This window comes from Sinohyriopsis cumingii, chromosome 12 (assembly GCF_028554795.1).
Source record: "Sinohyriopsis cumingii isolate HCF-2022 chromosome 12, ASM2855479v2, whole genome shotgun sequence".
Classification (NCBI taxonomy): domain Eukaryota; kingdom Metazoa; phylum Mollusca; class Bivalvia; order Unionida; family Unionidae; genus Sinohyriopsis; species Sinohyriopsis cumingii.
In genome coordinates, this window is record NC_142972.1 from 79,593,880 (window position 1) to 79,616,403 (window position 22,524).

At 35.3% G+C, this 22,524-nt stretch overlaps 1 protein-coding gene across 1 annotated transcript in view; it reads right to left on the reverse strand.

The window, feature by feature from the left end:
• LOC149786810 (uncharacterized) overlaps positions 1-6,178 on the reverse strand; it is a 34,981-nt gene extending 28,803 nt beyond the window's left edge. Inside the window, exons 1-2 of the mRNA XM_089977312.1 lie at positions 5,813-6,178; positions 664-771 (exon numbers count right to left, since the gene is read on the reverse strand). Of these exons, the coding sequence (XP_089833438.1) occupies positions 664-771; positions 5,813-6,085 (381 nt within the window). The 5' untranslated portion in view covers positions 6,086-6,178. The remainder of the gene's footprint in view (positions 1-663; positions 772-5,812) is intronic.
• Positions 6,179-22,524: the final 16,346 nt, after the last annotated feature.

Consider the following 22,524-nt stretch of genomic DNA (forward strand, 5'->3'; position numbering starts at 1 on the left):
TCGTTTGATCTATATCCCATTGTCAACAAACAATTTCATGAAAAAATTCACTCTGATATTTATTATCCTAGTAGCATGTAGCTGTATAGTTGTTTATATGCTACATGTACAAGTACTTAAATTGACCTAGATTTTGGTCAGCCAGAGACAACTAACATGAAGCCGAGGCAACCAAGGGATGAGGCTATTCATAGGGAAATGAAAATGTGAAGAAATTAAAAAGTATAACATACTTATGAGATGTCCCACCTTCATTTAACTTGATGGACAAATATCTATTGTTTCAAAATATTGGAATTTTAATTAGGGTTTTAGGCTGCCCATGGTAACGATCGTAAGCATGAACCTTTTTGTTGCAAACACGAATCTTTCATGGCATTATAAATATGTTCCAATCACTATGAAAAATGAAACAATGCTTGGGTGATTGATAATGACACCATATAATACTATTTTAGGAAAAACTGAACTGATTAGAAACTAAATTTTCATCTAATTAGTCAATTATTAAATTCTGGATATTTGCATGATTTTGAAATATTTCTCATTGAGACAGGATCCAATTTTACACCTCTAAATACATCTCTCATTTGGACATGATAGGGTCCGTTTTCAGACCCCACGCAAACGAACATCTGTTGCTTCATGTTTACTTGTGTTTACCCGCAAATACACTATGGTCTGGACGATATTGTTCTGTCTTCTAGCAGTGGCAGCCACCAAAAACTGTCCCTCAGCATTGCTTCCCGTAAAATATACGGCATCCACTGCCTGAAAAATAGTGAAGCCAAGTGTTGATTAAACTCATAAATCAAAAGGATACAGAGCAGAACTCTAAAATGTCACCCATCCATTTGTATTTTATGAAGAGTGGCTGAGGAAGAGTAAGTAATTTGTTCAAGATGGTGTTCAAGTGGCCTGTTAGGTGGCGCTCTACAGATTCATATTTTGCATAGGGTTAGGATTTTAAAGAAACAGAATTTCCCCACCTTTCCTCACTGGTTATACTGGCTATTCAAAAAAGACCTTGTATATCTTAGGTATAATGCAAAGAACCTTTAATTCCCTTTATTTTGGTGTATGATTGATGGGTGTACTATGGGTTATAGAGTATACAGCTTGGCCTTACTTCAGATGTACACCTTTCAAAAAAGTGCTAGCTCTACTTGGTCATTTTCACTTCCTGAACTTCAGAGGTAAATTGTATGAAAAAGAGCTGATAACTTATTTTACATTTTATATATTTGGTAATTCATTCATTGCAATTTCAGAAGCTGGTATTGTCTAGTCTGGCAAAATTCATTTTCCCTATTTTAATAGCTGCTATGTATAGTGTACTTTAGACTAATTGAGGCTGATTTTATAACACAAGGGTGCAGTCATTTTAGTTAGCAGTGTGCTTAAATCATGTTGTTGTTGTTGTTGTTGTGGGGTTTAACGCCATTTTTCAGCACACGATAGGCTATACATGGCGGCCAGTATTAATGGTGGAGGAAGAACCCGGGAAAACCCCGGAAAGAACCACCGACCCTCGAGAAGCTACTGGCAAGCTTTCTCACATACCCACATTGGCTGAATCTTAGACTCGAACCGCCGCAGACAGAGGTGAGATGGCAGTGATCCGTAACGAAGAGCGCTTTAGACCACTCGGCCACTCGGGGCCCCCTCTTAAATCATGTAAAATTTCCAAAAGTAAAATATCCAAAAGAAATATCATCCACATTACATTAATGTAGCATAGAGGTATGCCAACATTCTCTCCATTGTGCATGTTTTAAATGCGAACTACTTCACCTTACATACATCACTCTCTCAAAAGTACATATTATCTGGTGAGCGCCCCCTTATGCAGATTCAGCAGGGGTCAAGCCAGACTTGAATTTTAGGGAGAAGTGACCTCTCTTTAGGACAAAACAATGAGAAGTGAGCGCTAAACAGGGAGAAGTGGGAGCAAAGCAAGGCATGCATGTGTGTGTGTGTGTGTGTGTGTGTGTGTGTTACTTTCATTTTCTTATTTGAATTATGCCCTCTATTTCCCAGTATGCATATTTGTATTTAACACTGAGCAATATTTTTAGAAAATTGTCAGAGTTCTATCTAATATTATAAACACATTTAGTGCATGTTTCAAAACTATAGCATTCATATGCAGTGTATTTTGGCAATGACTTAAAAAGAGAACAGAAGCTATACATTGGAATGAATTTTAACAGAGTAATTAGATTACAGTATTGTGATTACAAGCTAGTACAAATGCTTAATCAACTACCCTTAATCAAGAATTTCTCTTTTTACTTTCTGAAAGTTCACTATATAATGTCAGTTGAAAAGTCTTCTAAACTTCTTTGAAACAACCCCTGTACCATATACATGAACATGAGAGCAAATGCATGTTTCTCATTTCACACTGTTCTTCCTAATTTCAACCACTCCGGTGGCCTAGTTGTTAGAGCATATGCCTCGGATGTGGGAGGTCGTAGATTCGATACACGGTCAAGTCATACCAAAGACTTACAAAAATGGTACTAACAGCTGCCTCACTTGACGCTCAGCATTAAAAGGTTAGTGTTAGAACTGGTCGGCCTGGTGTCAGGATAATGTGACTGGGTGGGACATCATGCTACATGACTGCAGCATGATGCCCCAGTGCTAGACATCACTATAAACTTCCACACTGCAGACATCATAGTGATATGACTGAAATTTTTTTTAAAGCTATGCAAAACTCCAAATCACACACTCTTCCTAATTTCTTTGTTGCCAATAAAACTTTACTGTAGCTGTTCCTAGCCAACACAATGAAGAATTATATGAATGAACTAAACCCTTTTTTCAATTGAATCAACACAGCCAACATGCATGTCTATCTATTTTTAGAAAAAGGGACTTTCTTAATGTAACCACTCTCTTTATAGCCTCGTTACAACAGTCGATTGATAGGTTTTCAAATATAAGGTTATATTATTTGTCTATGTACTTGGTGTAACATTAAGCATTAGTTAATTAGTATTTTCTTTGCTTTTTTCTTTTCTTCATATTTTCCAAAAATATAGTGAACTCAGTTTACAACATTGACCATTCAGCATCTCTCAAATTCCACAACATAGCATTGTCCCATATGTTTCTGACCAACTTCATTGCACTTTACAGCTAAATCTTCAATAATGCAATATTTATTCTCTGCCTTCTATGAACTGTATATTTTCCTGAATATATATACCCAGTGGTTTACAGAAAGAGACTATCCGACAAAGCGGTACTTCCCAAACAGTGATTTCCACCATTATTTCCCCATGACACGTTAACTTATGGTTCCAAACTGATTTTATGATGAAAATAATGTATATATACACAGTAGTTTAAATATTCACGTTATATATATTATAATGATTAGTAAATATAACGCACTGAGCACTTCGAGTACTGAGCAAAACCGGCTCAGTTAGATACACAAATAAATTTTATAATTGCTTATATTTTTTAAACTTTTTTTACAGGGAAGGTGGGGTGCATACAAGGGTCAGCACTGAAAAATGGACAGTTGGCCAACCAGAAACACATATTGTTTTTGGTCTGAGAGGAAATCCATGATGTGCCATCATAAAAATACCCACTTTTTTTAGATGGTATCTGATTCAGTTTGAAGGCAATTTAAGCAGCCATGCTGCTTTGTTAGTATGCCATTGCAAATCCAAATATTTACTTCCTTCCACCTCTCACTTCCAAGCCAATTTATCCCCACCCTTGCCCTAGATAGTTATCCAGGGGCCAGAACCCAAAATTTTTGACATATATGGTGTGCCTTAATTCCCACTAGGACTCCATGTAAAATATATACTCGCTTATGGGTTGGGTCCAACTGTAAAAAAAAACAAAACATACCCTGATCTACCATTGCACAGTACTCTGGCAGACTGGGGTAGATGTTGTTTCTTCCACTGATTACACCTAACAAATTGCATAGACCAAAATCTGACAGAACATTATATGAGCATATATGGTGTATGTACAAAATTTGGTAAAATAAAGGACAAATTTACAAATGTCACTCTTATCTACCATCTACAGCCCCATTACATACCCTTTATATTTTCTACACTTATTTTTAAGTTTTCACCTATGATAACACACCTAATCAGCAGAACAAAGGGGCAGTTTGGGATCCTAAAGCCCTTGAGTGGTTTTGAAGGGGCAGGCGAAAAACTATGGTTGTATAATGAAATTTGGAAAACTTGTATCCAACCTAAATCACATTTAAGTCAAGCAAAGCATCTGAAAACCATATCATGAACAGAGAAAGGTTGCAGTTACTTTATGACGCTATTAGCCACTGACCACTTACCCTCATCCCACGCTCACTCCATTGCAGGCATGGGGCCTATTACGATTGTAATCATAATTGATTGTAATTGTAATCATTGATTTCTTAAGTTCTATAATCGTAATTGCCCTTCATTAGCATTAATCACATAGTGTAATCATGATTACAAATGATGACAATAAAAAATAGTTTCCACAAAGAAAAGACCATGAATGTTGACATCTGCATGTAAATATTTGTCAGTGAACATAGAGCTAAAATTATTTGTTGTACAATACATAACTGCCCAGAACAAAAAATGGATAAAAAGCAAATACAAAACAATCATAATCATTCCCCTGTAATCATAATCATTGTTTCCAAATAAAGTGTAACTGTAATGAAGGACCTGTAATTGACCTCATACCTGCTCCAGAAACCCATAGGCCAACTATGAAGAGTATATCACAAGCATAGTACTTAGTAAAAAATGTATGAAACGAATGTGAAAAGCATTATCAAAATAAAACAAAAAGCATTTTAAAATGCACTTTAAGTTACCTGCCATATTTGGCTTTTGTACTCCAGTGTTTGTGTGTTTTTGGACTGTTAACATAGCTTTAACAATCTTAATCATATTGCTAAGATGTCTGCAGTGTGGTAGTTTATAGTGATGTCCAGAGCTGAGGCATCATGCTGCAGACATGTAGCATCATGTCTCACCCAGTGACATTATCCTGACACCAGGCCAACCAGTCCTCACACTAACCGCATAATGCTGAGTGCCGCTGTACTAAAGTGTCATGCAGACTACTAAAACCTGCTAACTAAATATAACAATGCTGACCTGCTGACTGTTGCAAATGTCCAGAATTTTGTGATCAAAATATAAGATTTTACTATTTTCTTATCGTTTGTCAACGGATGTTTTACATTATTGACAAAAATAGCCAAACGATGGTTTGGAATACTTTTTCATCATTTGTTAAACAAGCTTGTAAATTATTGACAACTTTTCATGTTTTAACGTTCAGCAAAAGAGACAAAGGAAATATACCTGTGCTTTTTATTTTTCGCTACACACCTATTTTTCTGGGAGGGAGGTGTTGAAAAGCATATGTAAAGCGGGTAAAAGCACGAGCACTTTTTTCTGTTCATAAGAACAGGAAAATACAAGAAGCATCACTGATCTCACGGTTCATGTTGATCATGAGATGGGGAGAGGGTAATCTGTATATTTTCCACTTCCTGACAAATGCCTCTGTAAAAAAAGGTTGTGATGGTCATGGTTGATCGCAAATTATTTTTGGATGAAAGGGGACAAACAAGTAGTGGCCAGCTTTAAGTTTTACATACGTAGGCCAAAACATGTTTAGAGGTGAAATTCAGATGGGCGCTGGCACCCATGTGACGGTAGTGCGTCGTGGTGATACACATTCTGAGATAGGTATATCAACGTATATAGCTTACTTTATAGACAAAGTTCACAAGCAGAATGACAAGCTGAGCTACCTTTGGTTGGTCAGGAGGCAGTTCTTGTATTCTGTCCATATCTTCAACTGTATTGCGCGATTTTCTGCCATATCCTGCATTTTCCCCGCTGACCTGCTGCTCTTTACTAGTCTGTCGCTTCCGCAACCAAAGTATTATATAGAACACAGCGTATTTTAGTGGATACCATTTGCTGGGCTGAGAATATACCCCATTTATTGGCCTTGGGTCGATTCTGAATAGCCATTTAACTATCAGTCCAACAAAAAGAGTTAAAATTATAGCGTAATACATGGTAACAAAACGAGATGCAGACAGGAAGTGTAAAGTCCAAAGCAAATGAGCCGGTGTTGGTTCATATTATCATAACTACGGAAACAGCTATAGTATAACACAGAATGAATACTCCGTACCTTATGTACAATCACTCCCAACAAAAGTAACGGTTGTAGTGCAGTCCCGATTTTGAAAGCTTTTTTGAAGAAATTATATATATATATATATATATATATATATATATATATATATATATATATATATATATATATATTTAGCAGCAGAGAGGGCGAACAGACCCAAGAATTCCGACAAAAAAACTAACAAAAAAATAAAATCATCTCGTAGAAAGGTCCAGAGTTTTACAAATAAACGTTTCCTTGAGATGATTTTATTTTTGTTGAAACCAACCCCATCAATGAAACCCCAGTTCGAAAAGGTAGATGAAAAATAAAGTACTCTACGTGTTTATTTATTTTTTGTTTAATTTCCACGGACGACCAACATTGGTAGGCGCCCTCTCTGCTGCTATTAATTAAAAAATTGTTATATCAAAAATAATGGTACATCCAGAATCTCATACTGCAAGAATAGCACGAGAACGATTAGAAGCAATTAAAAAATTTCTTCCTGTCAGAGACTCATTTAGAAAAATCTACAAGCGCAACAAGAAGCACAAGTTGAATATGAAGAGGACACTAAAAAACTGTTTAAACTCGTCACTGCAGCTACTGAAAAAGTTACAGCTGTCATCAAAGAAGATCTTCTGCCGGTATCAAAACAAACAGCAGAACAAACCGAAAAAATAGCAAGAAGAACTAAACAGACAAAGAAGATTTTACGAGATCTTCCACCTGGCATAGCCAGGGAAATAGCTGCGGCTCAACCTCCACCTGTTGGTGAAGAAATACTTGAAAGTATTGGAAAACTTCGTACTGAAGTCGCCGACGTGCAAAAAGAACATGCACCTAAACCCGAACTAGTAGAAAAAAACGTAGAATTGATTGCAAAATTTAGGAGCGGGGTTGTTGAAGAAATTAGAAATACTAAAAAAGAACAATTACCCGAGGTAATATTAAATAGTGTATTTAATAAATCTGATATTTTTAAACCCCGTCATGAAAAAGTAAGCGATGATAATACTATTAGATATATATATCGCGTATATCACAACAAAAAAACAGGCTAAAGGTCGAGAATATAAAATTATTGAAGAAGACGTAAAAAGACTTTATAGAGGGAGACTGAAACAACTAGAACAAGAACAACTCTCCCAGTATCAACTTCCTCCACCACAGCAAGAACCTTCACCTCTGCAGCGATTGTACACCCGATGAAGTGCTGTATTGAGGAAACCAACTGAGGAGTTTAGAGAAGAAAGAGAACGGACGTTGGCAAGGGGGGGGGGGGGATGATGATGATCCTCCGAGCGCTGTTGGAAGTGGTTTTCTGACTACATCGGAAGAAAACAATTTTGTTTGTCCTGACAATATCATTAATGATGTATCACGGTTAGAAGTTCTCATGGGAAGAAAACGTGCCGGAAATAATTCACCAGAAATAATTAATGAAGCATCTGATATTTGTCGAGGTGGTATCATGGATATCGGCGTTTACCGAGAACTTATTGATGAACTTGTTGATGACTAGTTGTTAGATAAATAACAAATAAAAATAAGATGATCATACATAATAATCATCGTAAATCTGTACAGGTCAGAGCAGTAAACTCACGATTACCAACTTATAGAGCAATTTACGGAGATGGACTTGGTGATGTTGTACGGGGATTATTTACAAGGATAGCTCCAAAAGTAGCGCCTGTTGCAAAACAATTATCGATGAAAGCTATTGATATTGTTCGTGATAAAGCTCCTGGAGCAATTGTCAATGTTGCTGGTAAGGCGTTCTCGGCGATCAAAGAAAGACTAGCACGATTATTGCGACGAAAATCACAACCACCAGTAAAATTACCAAGTACTGAAATTATGCTAGCAGATGTCAGTAAAATAATAAATCAGGCTGCAAATCAAAAACTAGCTGCGTTAGCAGGTGAATCAGGGAATAATATTTCAAGTATGATATCAGGAAGTGGAGTTTCCCGAACGCGGTAATCAACGTGTTAAACGGAAAATAATTATACTAAATGTTCAAGCGTATATCAAACACAGCATTTGACATGGAAGCACCCGTGCTTAAAGATGAATCTGTGCGTGATTATCAGTTTTATTCTTATGACGCACGAATACCAGATCAACGTGGAAGAATTGAACTACAAGTTCATGACACAAGTAGATACTTTTTACCTGCTGAGGCGTTTATTGAGGTAGAAGGTACAATTGCAAAAACGGATAATACTAATTATGCAAATGCAGTAAAAGTTGGTTTTGTCAACAACGGGATCATGGCACTGTTTGATAGCGCCACACATATGATCGATGGAAAAAATATCGAATCGATTCAGAAAGATGTAGACGTTGCTACAACAATAATTGGTCTAGCAAGATATTCTGATGATTATACAAGATCAGCAGGTCCCACAATGATGTTTGTGAAAGATAACTCCAATCACCCTGAAAGCGATCCGTATAATATAAGACGACCAAGAAATTTTGCCAATAACGCTGATGCTGATGTGTGGCCAGTGGTTCATGGTTCTAGCAAAAATTTCAACTTGGGATTTGTAGCACGTAAAAATATGTTGCTAGGAGACAATAGAAGATTCTCATGTGCAATTCCACTATCGCATATTTTTGGATTTTGTAGAAATTTTAGAAAGGTTATTTTTGGAGCTAGACACACGGTTGTTCTTGTGCGAAAAGGTGATGATACCGATGCTCTTTGGAGACCTCTTGGTGATGCTGGTAAAGTAATATTATCGAAACTTTCACTGTGGATGCCAGTAATGACTCCAACGATCGCAGAAGAACAACAATTGATTTCTTTCATGGACACGGGTGGTAAATCCTTGTTGTCATGGTTAACAACAAGCACGGATAGCATACAAACTAACGTTAACGGTCAGTTTACATGGCATATAGCATCACAACAGGTTGTTTCTGCACCACGGCATATTTTTATTGCTTTTCAGGAAACTAATCGATTAGGTGATCAAACTCGCTCTCATATGATATTCGACAAACTAGGTGTCACAGATATTTCTTTACGGATAAACGGACAACAAGAACCGACAGAAAATATACAACTAAATTATGAACAAAATAGTATAGGACGTGTATATCATCGTTTAATGTCATTCATGGGACGTGATCAAAATGTTGATACTGGGTTGCAAATATCACAATTAGATTTCAGAACTTTATATCCGATTTATTATTTTTCATTGGAACATCTTGATCTATCAAAACAATCTGTCGTTGATATACATCTTAAAGCAGCATTGAATACAGGTGGTGTTGATTATAGAGCAATCGCGGTCATACTCAGCGATAAAGCCATGTTACTTGAAGGCGGTAGTGGTCGAATGAGAGTCGTTGATGCACCGGTGGAAAATATTTAATGATGTTATTTAGAAAAATATTATTTATAAAAAAATGTTGTATGGTCATGTTAAAGTTACTCTGACTCCTGGTCAGGTCAAAAAACTTCAATCAAAAACCGCCAACAAATGTGGAACTAAAATATCACTAAAACGAGATCAGATTGGTGGTGGTCCAAACAAATTATCGTTGACAAATAATCAGATTAAACATTTCAATAAAGCCCTAGAATCAAAAACAGGAGTTCAATTTCATCTTTCTCCGAGCGCCATCAAAGACATGGTTAAAACTGGTGGTATATTTCCACTTCTTGCGGATATTCCAGCGTTAATAGCTGCTGCTGCTCCAGCCGTAGCAAAAGCAGCCGCGTTAGGTGCTGTTGGAACAGCTGCTGCAATGGCTTTAAAGAAAGCAACTGGAAATGGATACAAAAAAAAGGGGACGCTGTCTAAGATTACCGGGATCTCGCTGGGGAAGAGGTCTGAGGCTTCCACGTTAGATTTTTCAGCATCAAATTTTGATTTACTTGATGTTGCTAAAAAATTAAAAATAAAAAACTTTAGAGGTGTTTTTATGCGAGATCAATTACTAAAACAACCAAACAAACTCGAAACAGGTATTATTAATCTCGACTCGAATTCAGGACCCTGTACTCATTGGGTATCATACACGGTTGATCCACGTGGAATCGTTTATTTTGATTCGTACGGGTTAGCTCCACCTGTTGAATTTATCAAGTATGTCGCACCACTCCACACGCAAGTTTGGTATCCAACGCTACCCACACAAACAATGACAGATCCGCCAATATGTGGCCGTGAAGTAATTAATGTACTTAACGCTATATCAAAATCATCCAAACCACCACATAAAGTCGTGCATGATTACACAAGCAACCGATTCGTTGCGCGTAAAGCATTTTAAACAACAGGTCCTATTATAATGGTTGATATTTACGGAAGAAGATCTTCCCGCGTTGAGAAAAAAACCGGCGATGTTGATCTGTCGAAGTATGCGACTAAAGATGAACTTGCTGATATTATGAACCTGGCTGAAGTTGACCCAGATGAGGTTGTTATTTTTCAAGATCGATATGGTAAACTAAAAACGAGCAACATCAGAAGGTATGATATAGTTCGACGAGTACTTGGGTGCAGTTACAGATAATATTCCTGTGTTTACTGACGGTGGTAGAATCAAAGATTCAAGTATATCATTTACAACAATTAGAGATGAAATTGCAAAAAGTGTTGCTAATCGCGTGAGAAACACCGGCGACACAATGACGGGTGAACTCAGCATGAACGGAAGTAAAATAGTAGTTTTAAGAGATCCAACATCCGACGAAGACGCAGCAACAAAAAAATACGTCGACACCGTAGATGGTAAATTATCCACGCTGCGGGCAGAGTATGACATTCACGTGGGCACTTATGCAAGATTTCGCAGAAACCATCAAAGAACCGCAGAAGAATTCTTCGGCACTCCGTTTGTCGTTGACATAAAACTCGTTGATATCAAAACTAACCTGGACACGATCAAACAAACACAGCAAAACGTCGTAGCGGAGATTCCTGAGATCGTTAATAAAACCAGTTTGATTAAAATTCCAGCTGGAATAACTCCAGGACATATCACAAACATCGTATACACGGTATCATCGGGATTTGCAACGTGGTCGCAGCAAAATAAAACTATAAAATATACTGCAACAGTCACTGGCGTGTACAGGTTGTCTGTGTTTAGTGCTGCAAAATTTGAAATATTTACAACGTTTCCATGGTGTCATTCAACGGATAGGTTTTCCGGGGTTGTATCTGTTATATTAAATAGCGGAACCGAAGAAATATTTATTCTGGAAGCAACTAATGAGACATTAAACGCAATATCTTACTGGTGGTGTTTGGAATTTGTAGCTGAAACACCTCAATTATTTACTGCATAAAAATTTATGGATGGTGCACAATACAGGTACAATCAAGCGCGTGAATGGCAGGCAGCGTTGAAAGATCGAGTCCAACAATATACAGTAAAAGTAAAAAAATATCGACGACGATTAGTTATCGTTGATGTGATTGTTTATTCAGTATCCGCTGTTGTTGCTGGAACCGGTGTTTATATTAACAGCGGTGACAATGATGGCACCAGTAGCTGTGACTATTTGTATTTCAGCGGCAACAACGATTGCAGGTGTGCTCAATATCATCACCAAAAAAATATGTACTTGCACGAACGAAAAATTATCCGATTACGTAATAAAATTACACACAGCGACGGTAGCATACTCGAAATTATCCTCGTTGTTATCAGCGAGTCTCGGTGATGGAATTATATCTGATTTCGAGTTTTCAATGATAACTAAAATATACGACGAAGGTATCGGTATTAAAGATACAAGTATTAATAATGACAGAATTACTCCAGCAGATCGTGACTAACACAACTCCGTCAAAGATAACAATGATCTCGTTAAGTTCAACTAATCCTGAATTTAGTATTAACTTTCCTACTGCAATTCCAGTAAAAGAAATAGCACTAGCGCAATTACGAGTATATTACAGCTGGCCAAATATCAGATCAAAATTATTTAATGGTAAACCAGCAAATAATTCGCTTGTATTTGCTAACAAGAACAAACCAGATGGTACTCCTGACTGGATAGATGTCGGAATACCCACCGGTAGTCATGAGATTGAAGATATTAATGAGGAATTTCACCGTAGAATAAAATCAATAACAGGAAAAGAAGCAAAAATATCAATTAACGTTCATGAACCGACGCTATCTTCGACGGTTATGCCGTTGATATTTATCAATCATCGATAAGATCCGTACTAGGTTGGCCGGATGTTCCCCCGGTGTATGAAGGACCACCAGAACCAAAATTAAATGGATTTCTCACGGATGAGACAAAATTTATAACAACTCCAGAATACAGAGAAAAATTTCCATGGAATAGAGCCGGTGATGCGTATCGGGTTTATAATTTCAGTGATGATATAACCTACATGAATGTTTTTAGATTGTATTCTAATTCCATTAATTTTGAGATCCAACAATCAATTGACAATATACAAAATCTGTTTTCATCGTTGTCGCAATATTATTCTGAGGATATAAAACAACAAATTATTGAGTCAATACAGCATCTAAATCAAGTAGGATCAGATCTTAATTATATTAATGATATTTTTGTTGAAGCAGCACTTAAACATGCTATTTCCTTCCCCGGTCCTAGAATACCATTTCTTAATCATTATACAATATCAGAAAAAGAGTATGAAGGACCGGGTAATCTCGAATTTATAGTACCAAACTATAAAAGGGATAAAATAGACAGAATTATCAACGAAAACTTCCCTAAAATACTCGATGCGTGGAGAAAACTAGCACCACCTCCAACTGTTTTAAGACATAATAATGATCCACACGGCGCGGCAGACACGTATCTCCGGGAATCGTTACTATAACCAGCACGATCGTGGTCAATCTGGTTTGTGACGTAGTCGATGGCAGCTATCAAATAGATCTCGGAAAATCAAATCAGGCTCAACAGGGATATATTTTATATACATTTACACCACAAGTTCCCCCTGGAAGTTTAATCGTGCAAGAACCAACTAATCCTGTGTATTTGCGGTGTCACAATAATATGTTAACACGAATAAATTTTAAGCTCACAGACCACCTTAATCGCTTAATTGACATACGTGGAGAAGAGTTTGTGATAAATCTGTATGTGAAATCATAGATCTTTGATTTTAAAGATACAGTAAATATTATATAATGTACCGCCACGTGAGGGTTTTTATACATGACAAAGAAGTACTTGAAAACACCATCAGAACAGTGTTTTCACAAAACACAGAACAATTTAACGTTAATTTAGTTATTGATGAATACGGAAGTGAGGATTTCTTATTAACACAAGAACAGTTAGATGAGTTCTGTCAAAAACGTATTATCGAGATCATCTGTAGCAGAGATCAGATTCTAAATTATGCACACTCCTGTATTAAAGTCGATCAACTTAAAAAAATAATATTCCAGAATAAATAAAATAAGGGGTGGATCAGAAATATTTTATTTTATTTTATCAGAAATATTTTATTTTATTTTATTTTATCAGAAATATTTTATTTTATTTTATCAGAAATATTTTATTTTATTTTATTTTATTTTATCAGAAATATTTTATTTTATTTTATTTTATTTTATCAGAAATATTTTATTTTATTTTATCAGAAATATTTTATTTTATTTTATCAGAAATATTTTATTTTATTTTATCAGAAACTTTTATTTTATTTTATCAGAAATATTTTATTTTATTTTATCAGAAATATTTTATTTTTTCTGAATTTCAGTGAAAAATCAACAAATTTCGTGTTTTTGAGGGGTATTTTACCTATTTTGGGTGATTTTGTCTATTAGATCGTCGGATAAAGTTGCCTGATTCTCTAATTGATTTTAATTGAATAAAATATCAAAACCAGTAAAAACCAGTAAATCAGTAAAAAATTACATATTTTTTGAGCTAATTTTACTGATATTTGAGCTAATTTTACTGATATTTTGTAATTTTTACTGGTTTTGATATTTTATTCAATTAAAATCAATTAGAGAATCAGGCAACTTTACCCGACGATCTAATAGGCAATTCAGAAAATAAAATAAATCATAATTCTGAGTACCAACTAACCCATCAGAGTTATAAATTTGATCATTTTGCATAAATCTGAGTACCAACTAACCCATCAATTTCAGAAAAAATAAAATATTTCAGAATAAATATAATCTCAGAACAAATAAATAATAATTCAGAATAAATATAATCTCAGAAAAACTAAATATAATCTCAGAAAAATATCATCTCAGAAAAAATAAAATATTTCAGAATAAATAATAATTCAGAATAAATATAATCTCAGAATAAATATAATCTCAGAATAAATAAATAATAATTCTGAGTACCAACTAACCCATCAAAACTATGAATTTGATCGGTTTGTATGATTCTGAGTACCACCTAACCCATCAAAATTATAAATTTGATCATTTCACATAAATCTGAGTACCAACTAACCCATCAAAATTATGAATTTGATCGGTTTGTATGATTCTGAGTACCAACTAACCCATCAAATTCAGAATAAATAAATAATAATTCAGAAAAAATAATAATAATTCAGAAAAAATAAAATAAATAATTCTGAGTATCAACTAACCCATCAAATTCAGAATAAATAAATAATAATTCAGAATAAATAAAATAATTCAGAAAAAATAAATAAATAATTATTCTGAGTATCAACTAGCCCATCAAAATTACGAAATTGATCATTTTACATAAATTTGAGTACCAACTAACCCATCAATTTCAGAAAAAATAATAATTCAGAATAAATATAATAATTCAGAATAAATAAATAATAATTCAGAATAATTCTGAGTATCAACTAACCCATCAAAATTACGAAATTGATCATTTCACATAAATTTGAGTATCAACTAACCCATCAAAATTACGAAATTTATCATTTCACATAATTCTGGGTATCAACTAACCCATCAAAATTATGAATTTGATTGATTTGCATGATTCTGAGTACCAACTAACCCATCAATCTCAGAATAAATATAATCTCAGAAAAAAATAAAATATTTCAGAATAAACAAAATATTTCAGAATAAATATAATCTCAGAAAAAAATAAAATATTTCAGAATAAATGTAATCTCAGAAAAAATAAAATATTTCAGAATAAATATAATCTCAGAAAAAAATAAAATATTTCAGAATAAATATAATCTCAGAAAAAAATAAAATATTTCAGAATAAATATAATCTCAGAAAAAAATAAAATATTTCAGAATAAAGATAATCTCAGACAGGGTTGCTTTGGTCGTTACTTGTTGACATAATTTTTCTTAAGTATCTTATGCGGGTACTGATTGTTTTTATCGTTTCATACTCGCTGGATAACCCCGATCTGACCTTTTCTACTGCGACAGAAAGAGGAATAAATTCATTTACTTGGTCATCGTTCACCATAGCTAGTGACTGAAACATAGCTGCCTGAATCCGCTTTATGAACTTATATTGAGATGATAGAACATACTTATTTTCATTCTTAAGTTCTTCTAACGTTTCAAAATCAGATATTATTTTTTCAGGATTTAGTTCATCAGATATATTAATCCCGTTTTCTTCTAGTTTTTTAATAGCAGAAATAATGTCTTTGATATTTTCATGGTTCATTATGTAATATATAAATCTTTAAAATAATTTTTTTTTTATCCCTATAGAACCCCTATCGAGTCTTTAGCGAGTTCGTCGGGATGTTTCAAGGACAGTACAACATATACAATGAATGAAGAGCCCCTATCAAGTGTATTAGCGACCTCAGGTTATGAATGACGAGCCCCTATCGAGTGTATTAGCGAGCTCAGATTATGCATGGGACGGCACAAACATATAATATGAAATGAATATATGCAAGGACAGTACAAACATATACGCTCAGCAATAACCCACCCACAATAATCAATCCCGTGGGTGATACGAAAATATGTATCAACCACCGGTCGATATGGTGGTTGAGTTTTGCTGAGCGGGGGTTTTGCGGTTATTATTATAAAAATCGCAATGATGCGCACCACCGACAAGTTGTCAGCCATGGGGATTCGATCCTGGACCGCGAGCGTCACAGTCCAATACGATACCGATTGAGCCATCAAATTTTGTTACAAACATATGTTTCGGAAGTTAATATATAGCTAAGGAACTAATTTCAAATATATTTACATCCAAACAGCGGTTTCTGAATAATAACTGTTTCTGAATAATAACGGTTTCTGTATTATAACAACAGTTTCTGAATATATAAACAGCGTTTTTCCTAAGCAGACTGCAAATACAACCTGCGAATCAATAACAGCGGTCCTAAGCGGCATGAATACACCTGCAGATCGATTTATACCATAACAACGGTTTCTAAACAGCGTGTTCTGTGCCTATATTACAGCTACCTGCAGATCAATAACAGCGGTTGTAAAATTGCCCTGATTTCCCGTATTGTTGTATGATGGGTTATATTTAAAAACCATAAATATACTTCTACGAGTAATTAATTACGACGTAATTAGTTAAACTGACTAATTACGATCATAAAAAATCAGAAATCTACGAAGAAAATTATATATTACAAAGTAATCTCTCTTTTACATAATCAAAAATTCAGTAGTATACGATCAGACAGTACTGGGTCCCCTCAAATAATAAATGGTTTTGATAGTTTATCTCGTTAACAATATTGAAAGGTGATTTTCTGCTTATATTTTTTTGAGAAAGTAGATCTGGTTATATTTTCTGCGACGTATTTTACCACACGCAGTCAATATCAAAGTATTTCGTAGCCGCGTTCATAGACTGAAATATAATTACTTCGCCAGTTTCAGTGTTTGTGGCCTTGATCACCCTTCTAGAAACTGTCTTACATCTTCCAGTATTACCACGTGTATTATTCTCGCTGTGTGAGATAGCTTGTAAATTGGATAGGGAGTTATTTTGAGGATCCCCGTCAACATGATCAATAACAAGATCATCTTTGATCACTCCGAAGAAACATTCGTAGACGAAACGATGACACAGATATCTTTTTTTCCCAACAGTAAATCTAAGATAGCCAGTATTATCAACAGAACCAACCGGTCTCTTCAACAGGCAGTGTCTGATGACACCATTAATATCTGATTCATAGTTTGTTATTGTGGGATGTGGGACAAATTTATTTTGCTCCATTAATACAATAATATTATTTGTTTAAATCATTGTTTGTCTGAAATCTTGATATATAATCCTCCACGGATTTTATAACGTTTTCACCATTATTATTTTTTTGTCATAATAGCTTTTAAGTTCTCTGAAACGTTTTCCACAGCACTTTCCACATAATTCTGTTTTTCCTCGCACCCCAACACCACACCGCAGACATGGTATTGGTCCTAAGCTTCCTCGTCGTATACTTTGTAAGTGCGTCCAACAAAATTCACCTCTACAGGATTTATTACATCGATTTACTGAACCGATCATCAACCATCTACATTGAGACATTGTATATATAATATTTTTTATTTAAATATTTGTTTTAATTATATGAACGAATTCGAAAAATTATCCCAAACTAGGTCTGTTAAGTATAAATTCAACCTCGACAGATTATCTCCTAACTTACCAGTACGAGATCTGGTTGATCCGAAAAATAAAAGTTTGATCAAGAAAATTCACGACGCCAAGAAAGAATTTTACACGGATGGTGCATCTCATACATGGTCAACGTTCAAGATTATTCGCAATACTGTCAAGGACGCCACAGTGAATGACAAACGAGCGGCAACTATCATTAACTACATCGCTGAGTACGAGGGTAATCAAAAATATTTCTTCAGAGTAAAATTTATTGTATTAACAGAAACAGGTAGTTGGATTATCCGTGACAAATATGATCCTGTCCTTGGTAATAATAAAATTGCCATATTAAGTAAAAATTCCAGACCGGGTCTATTGACGGGTATTGACAAACCGTATTATGAGCGAGCGTATCCTGTAACAGCGGTTATTTATGGAATCTATGAGATAAATAAAAAACCCAACGTTGATAAACTGGCACCAATGAAATTTTCAAAAATAAATTGTGTAGCCGAACGAGTTATAGAACACTTTACAAACGCGATGCGTGGAAATGGATTAACTGATTTAAGACGTAAAAAAATAAACTCGTGGGCTGATTCAGTTAAGGATACCGGTGCTACAATAAAAGATGTTGCTGAGTTAGGAAAAATATTAAAATTTCCAATAACCGTAGCGACAATAACGGGAGAGGTACTGTACGAATCGAAATATAAATCGAAAGGAGCTCCAATAAATATTATTGACCATAACGCGCACACATGGACTAGCGCAGTAACAATATTTCCGCGTGATCGAACTGTTAGATTTTACTCCTCAGATATGTTTGATTTTATCAACGAAATAAGTAAAAATGATCCTGTATCGGTATGGTTATTTAAAAGTAATGAAGAAAGTGAATTTGATCAGTTTGTTAGACCAAATGGTGAAATATATCGAACAGAATATCTCCACGACGAGATGAAAAATCTCGCGGAGAAGTTTTTAGAGTGCAAGCACTCCACGGAAAATACTGACAAATTACTAACTAATTGCTTTACCGTTCCATCTGTTGCGGCTCATTTTGCCAGAGAAAGAAATTCATGGAAACCAACACGATTCGATTTACTCGAGGACGTACGCGCAAGTTGCGTCGAATACGGACACGGCGGATTGTGGAATACCAAATATAATTACAATGATGTTATTTCGGTTGATATGGTTGCATGTTATCCGGGAAGTTTTCTAGGATACGGAAATTGTTCTGTGTACTTTAAAAGATTCGGTCACCCAACAAACGAGATGACGCGAGTGGCAATTAATGGACCATTACCTGACTTTGATCTGACTGGATTCGCCTGTATTGAATCATTCGAGTTTAACGAAAATCTTCACAAGATTTGTTATGTTTGGATTGGCAGACATTTTTGTGAAAAACGCTGGGCGCCTATAGTTTTATTACGATATATGCTAGATTGTGCGATACTGACATCGTTGGTGGTCAGTGAGGCAATTATATCATATCACGCACAGACCGAAGTTTGGTTGCCCATGCCAGATTCTATCAATCTCGATGAAGTTATTAGCGAGTTTAAGGAAAAATGTCCTGATGTTTCCGAAGATGATATTATAAAAGAAGCTCCTAAAATTCTCGAGATTAAACTCAAAACCGCAAAAGATCTCGGTAGAAAAATTATAGGTAAATATACTCAAGGTGGTGCATATGATCATAAAAGATATCACGCAAGATTAATTCTAGATGATGCCGAGTACGATTTTATAATTGCTGATACAACAGCGAGAAATATATTTGTAAATCGAGAAAGTGTTTATTTATCCGACGGAACAAAATTGGGTACGATCGTTAGTTACATAAATGATGTCTCCCGACAGTATACTCATCTAAGATCTTCTATGTTGGCTTATGTTTCTATAAATTTATTATCGATGATTAATAGATTTCCTGAGACCGCAATCAGAGTCGCAACAGATTCGTTTTATATTTCGAGTAAATATTTAGAATCTGTTATGAAATTTACAAGTAATGATGAACGATGGGGTTCGTGGAGAATAAAAAAAGAATTATTACACAATTATACAGAATCAGCAGATGTTCCAATGAGAGATTTTTATCGTAAGGGTAATAAAATATCAGAAATGTCGAAAGCGCCGTCAGTGAGTGATCCAATAACTAGATATAAGACAGTATATCTCAATGGACCTGGTGGATGCGGCAAAACGACTCGAGCAATTAATGTTTTTAGAAATTCAGATATGATCGTGCTGACACCCACACATAGACTTGCACGTGAGATGAAACAACGGCAAGTACAATCGTGTACGTATCATAGTTTCTTTCGATGGCGCGGGGATACATGGACTCCTGAACGAATGGGAGAAAAATATATACCTAAAATAATTATTTGGGACGAGATATGTACGGTGTCATTGGATACATTAAAAACGTTTCTTGATTGGTTGTTGACGAAAAATACCGCTATAATAATGTATGGTGATCATGGTCAACCGCCGCCTTTTGTTGGACCATCTTCACATGATTGGTTAAAAAAATTCGTTGATTATTACGAAGAAATAGATGATGATCATAGAGCTGTCGATGAAAATTTAAAGGAATTTAAAAAATTAATCAGATTACAATCAAACAAAATTCAGTGTGAAATAATACGTGGAGTAATCTCAGAGACCTCAATGAGTGATTTTTTAAATTTATGGAGACCCACCGATTTGATCGTAGCAAGCAGAAAAATAATCAAAGACGCTTTACAAAAGCAGTTATTTCAACTACATAAAGAAAAATATAGACCATCAGATACACGAAAACAGAATATTAATGTTGATATTCCAGGGCAGACTGAAAAACAGAATCTCGTATTAAATGATATTGTCGCTGTTGATATCAGTGTAGTAGAAGATGCATTACACGCTGACAAATCTCCATGGGTGTTGGGATACGCTATGACGATCCACTCGTCTCAGGGATTAACTATTTCTGACACACGAGTCTGGATTGTAGACGATCACATCGAGTGGTCAAATTTAGTTTATTTAGCGGTATCGAGCGTCAGAAAAATATCTCAATTACGTAGAATTATAATTCCTGAAATCGTTGATAAATTTAACATCATCGATGATGATATAATAAGAAAAAAATTAATCGGATACAAACAATCTGATAAAAAAATAAACGCGACTTTGATCTTGATGCTGAATTTATTATTGAGTTAAAACAGGAGCAGAATAATCATTGCGCAAGTTGCAATTGCATAATGCTGTGGAGGTATTCGAGTAATGATTCAAGACAATTTACATTAGACAGAAAAGATAATAGTCGCGGTCATACACGAGAAAATGTGATGTTGACATGTCTTGAGTGTAATCGACGTCGGGGTGCTAGTGCTAGTTAAGTGACCGCGGTGGTAGTTGTGTATCCGTGGGAATTATTTGTAGTTGTTCACGTGTAAATCCACGCTGAGGAGCAGCCGAATCTAATCTGTAGATTGTAGATCTACCTGAGGATCTTGTCACGGTGGATATTTTGTGTGTGGTAACGCTCCAAATAGGATCAGTCGCTCTCGCGCTACCACCTTCAAGTTCACCCGGTTCATATAAATATCTAACTGTAACATCACCCAATATTTTTTGTTTTTCAGTACCTTTTCGTTGTGTTGGTATATTTTTTTTTTGTAATTGCGTTAATGGGTTTCATGTTGGTTATTCGTGTAATCTCATTATTTAATGCAGCTATCACGCTTGGTAATCTTGCAACCCATTAGCGAGATCGTTTATCTTGAATAAATTCCCTCGCGTATTGATATCCAAATAACCGCTCAGCAAGTGTTCGATTAAATCGCTCAACGATTGCCTGATCACGGTGAATTGCAGTATGACCTCGTCGTATTTTGGTATTATGTTGTTTCATCAACGATGATACTGGACCAAGAAATTCCTTGCCAGGATCAACCTGTAATAATTGTGGCCATCGCAGACCACTTTGTGGCCCACCACCTCGTTGATAAATTCGTTCAAACGCATCGGCTATTTCAGATGATGTTTTCGTTGATAGCGGCTCTGCCTCTTTATACCTACTTGCAACATCAACAACGGTTAGCGCGTATTTGTATGTTTTTCCACGCACAGTATCATGCGGTAAAAACAGAATATCAGCTTGATGAACTTCATTAGGAACACTGACATCGAAATACGCGTACTGAATTCGTTTCGGTGGTGGTAGATAAATTTGCCATATTGCTTGTTTAGATAACCACGTTTTAGCAGTAGAATGTTTAACCGCTGCTGCAACAGCAAGTTTACCAACTGCTGCTTTGCCTCTCCAGTATCCTCTTGGTGAATAATAAATCGATTCCATTATATATTACCAAACCCTAATACGAGTTTACTTTTCATCGCGGATCTTACTAACCAATTAGCTAATTTTTCTTGACATTTTTATTTTTTTTATAGAATTTAACGCGTAAATTAATTTCACATCTGCAATATGCTTGTCTTGTAGATTTTCACTTTTATAAGCTACATCATGAGCGTGACAAGCTCGATCAATAGCGTTTACTGGTTCCTCACCTGGTTTTGGTTGATCTTGATTATCAAGTCTGATATCAAGTCTGGTACCAGGACCGCAATAATTATATCCTGGTAGATGTTTTTCTCCGCTGTATTTAGCCCATGGAGCACCTGGAAACTTTGACATCATTTTAGCAATATCACCACCGCGCTTATTAGGTAAAAACGAAAATTTCTTTCTACCGAACA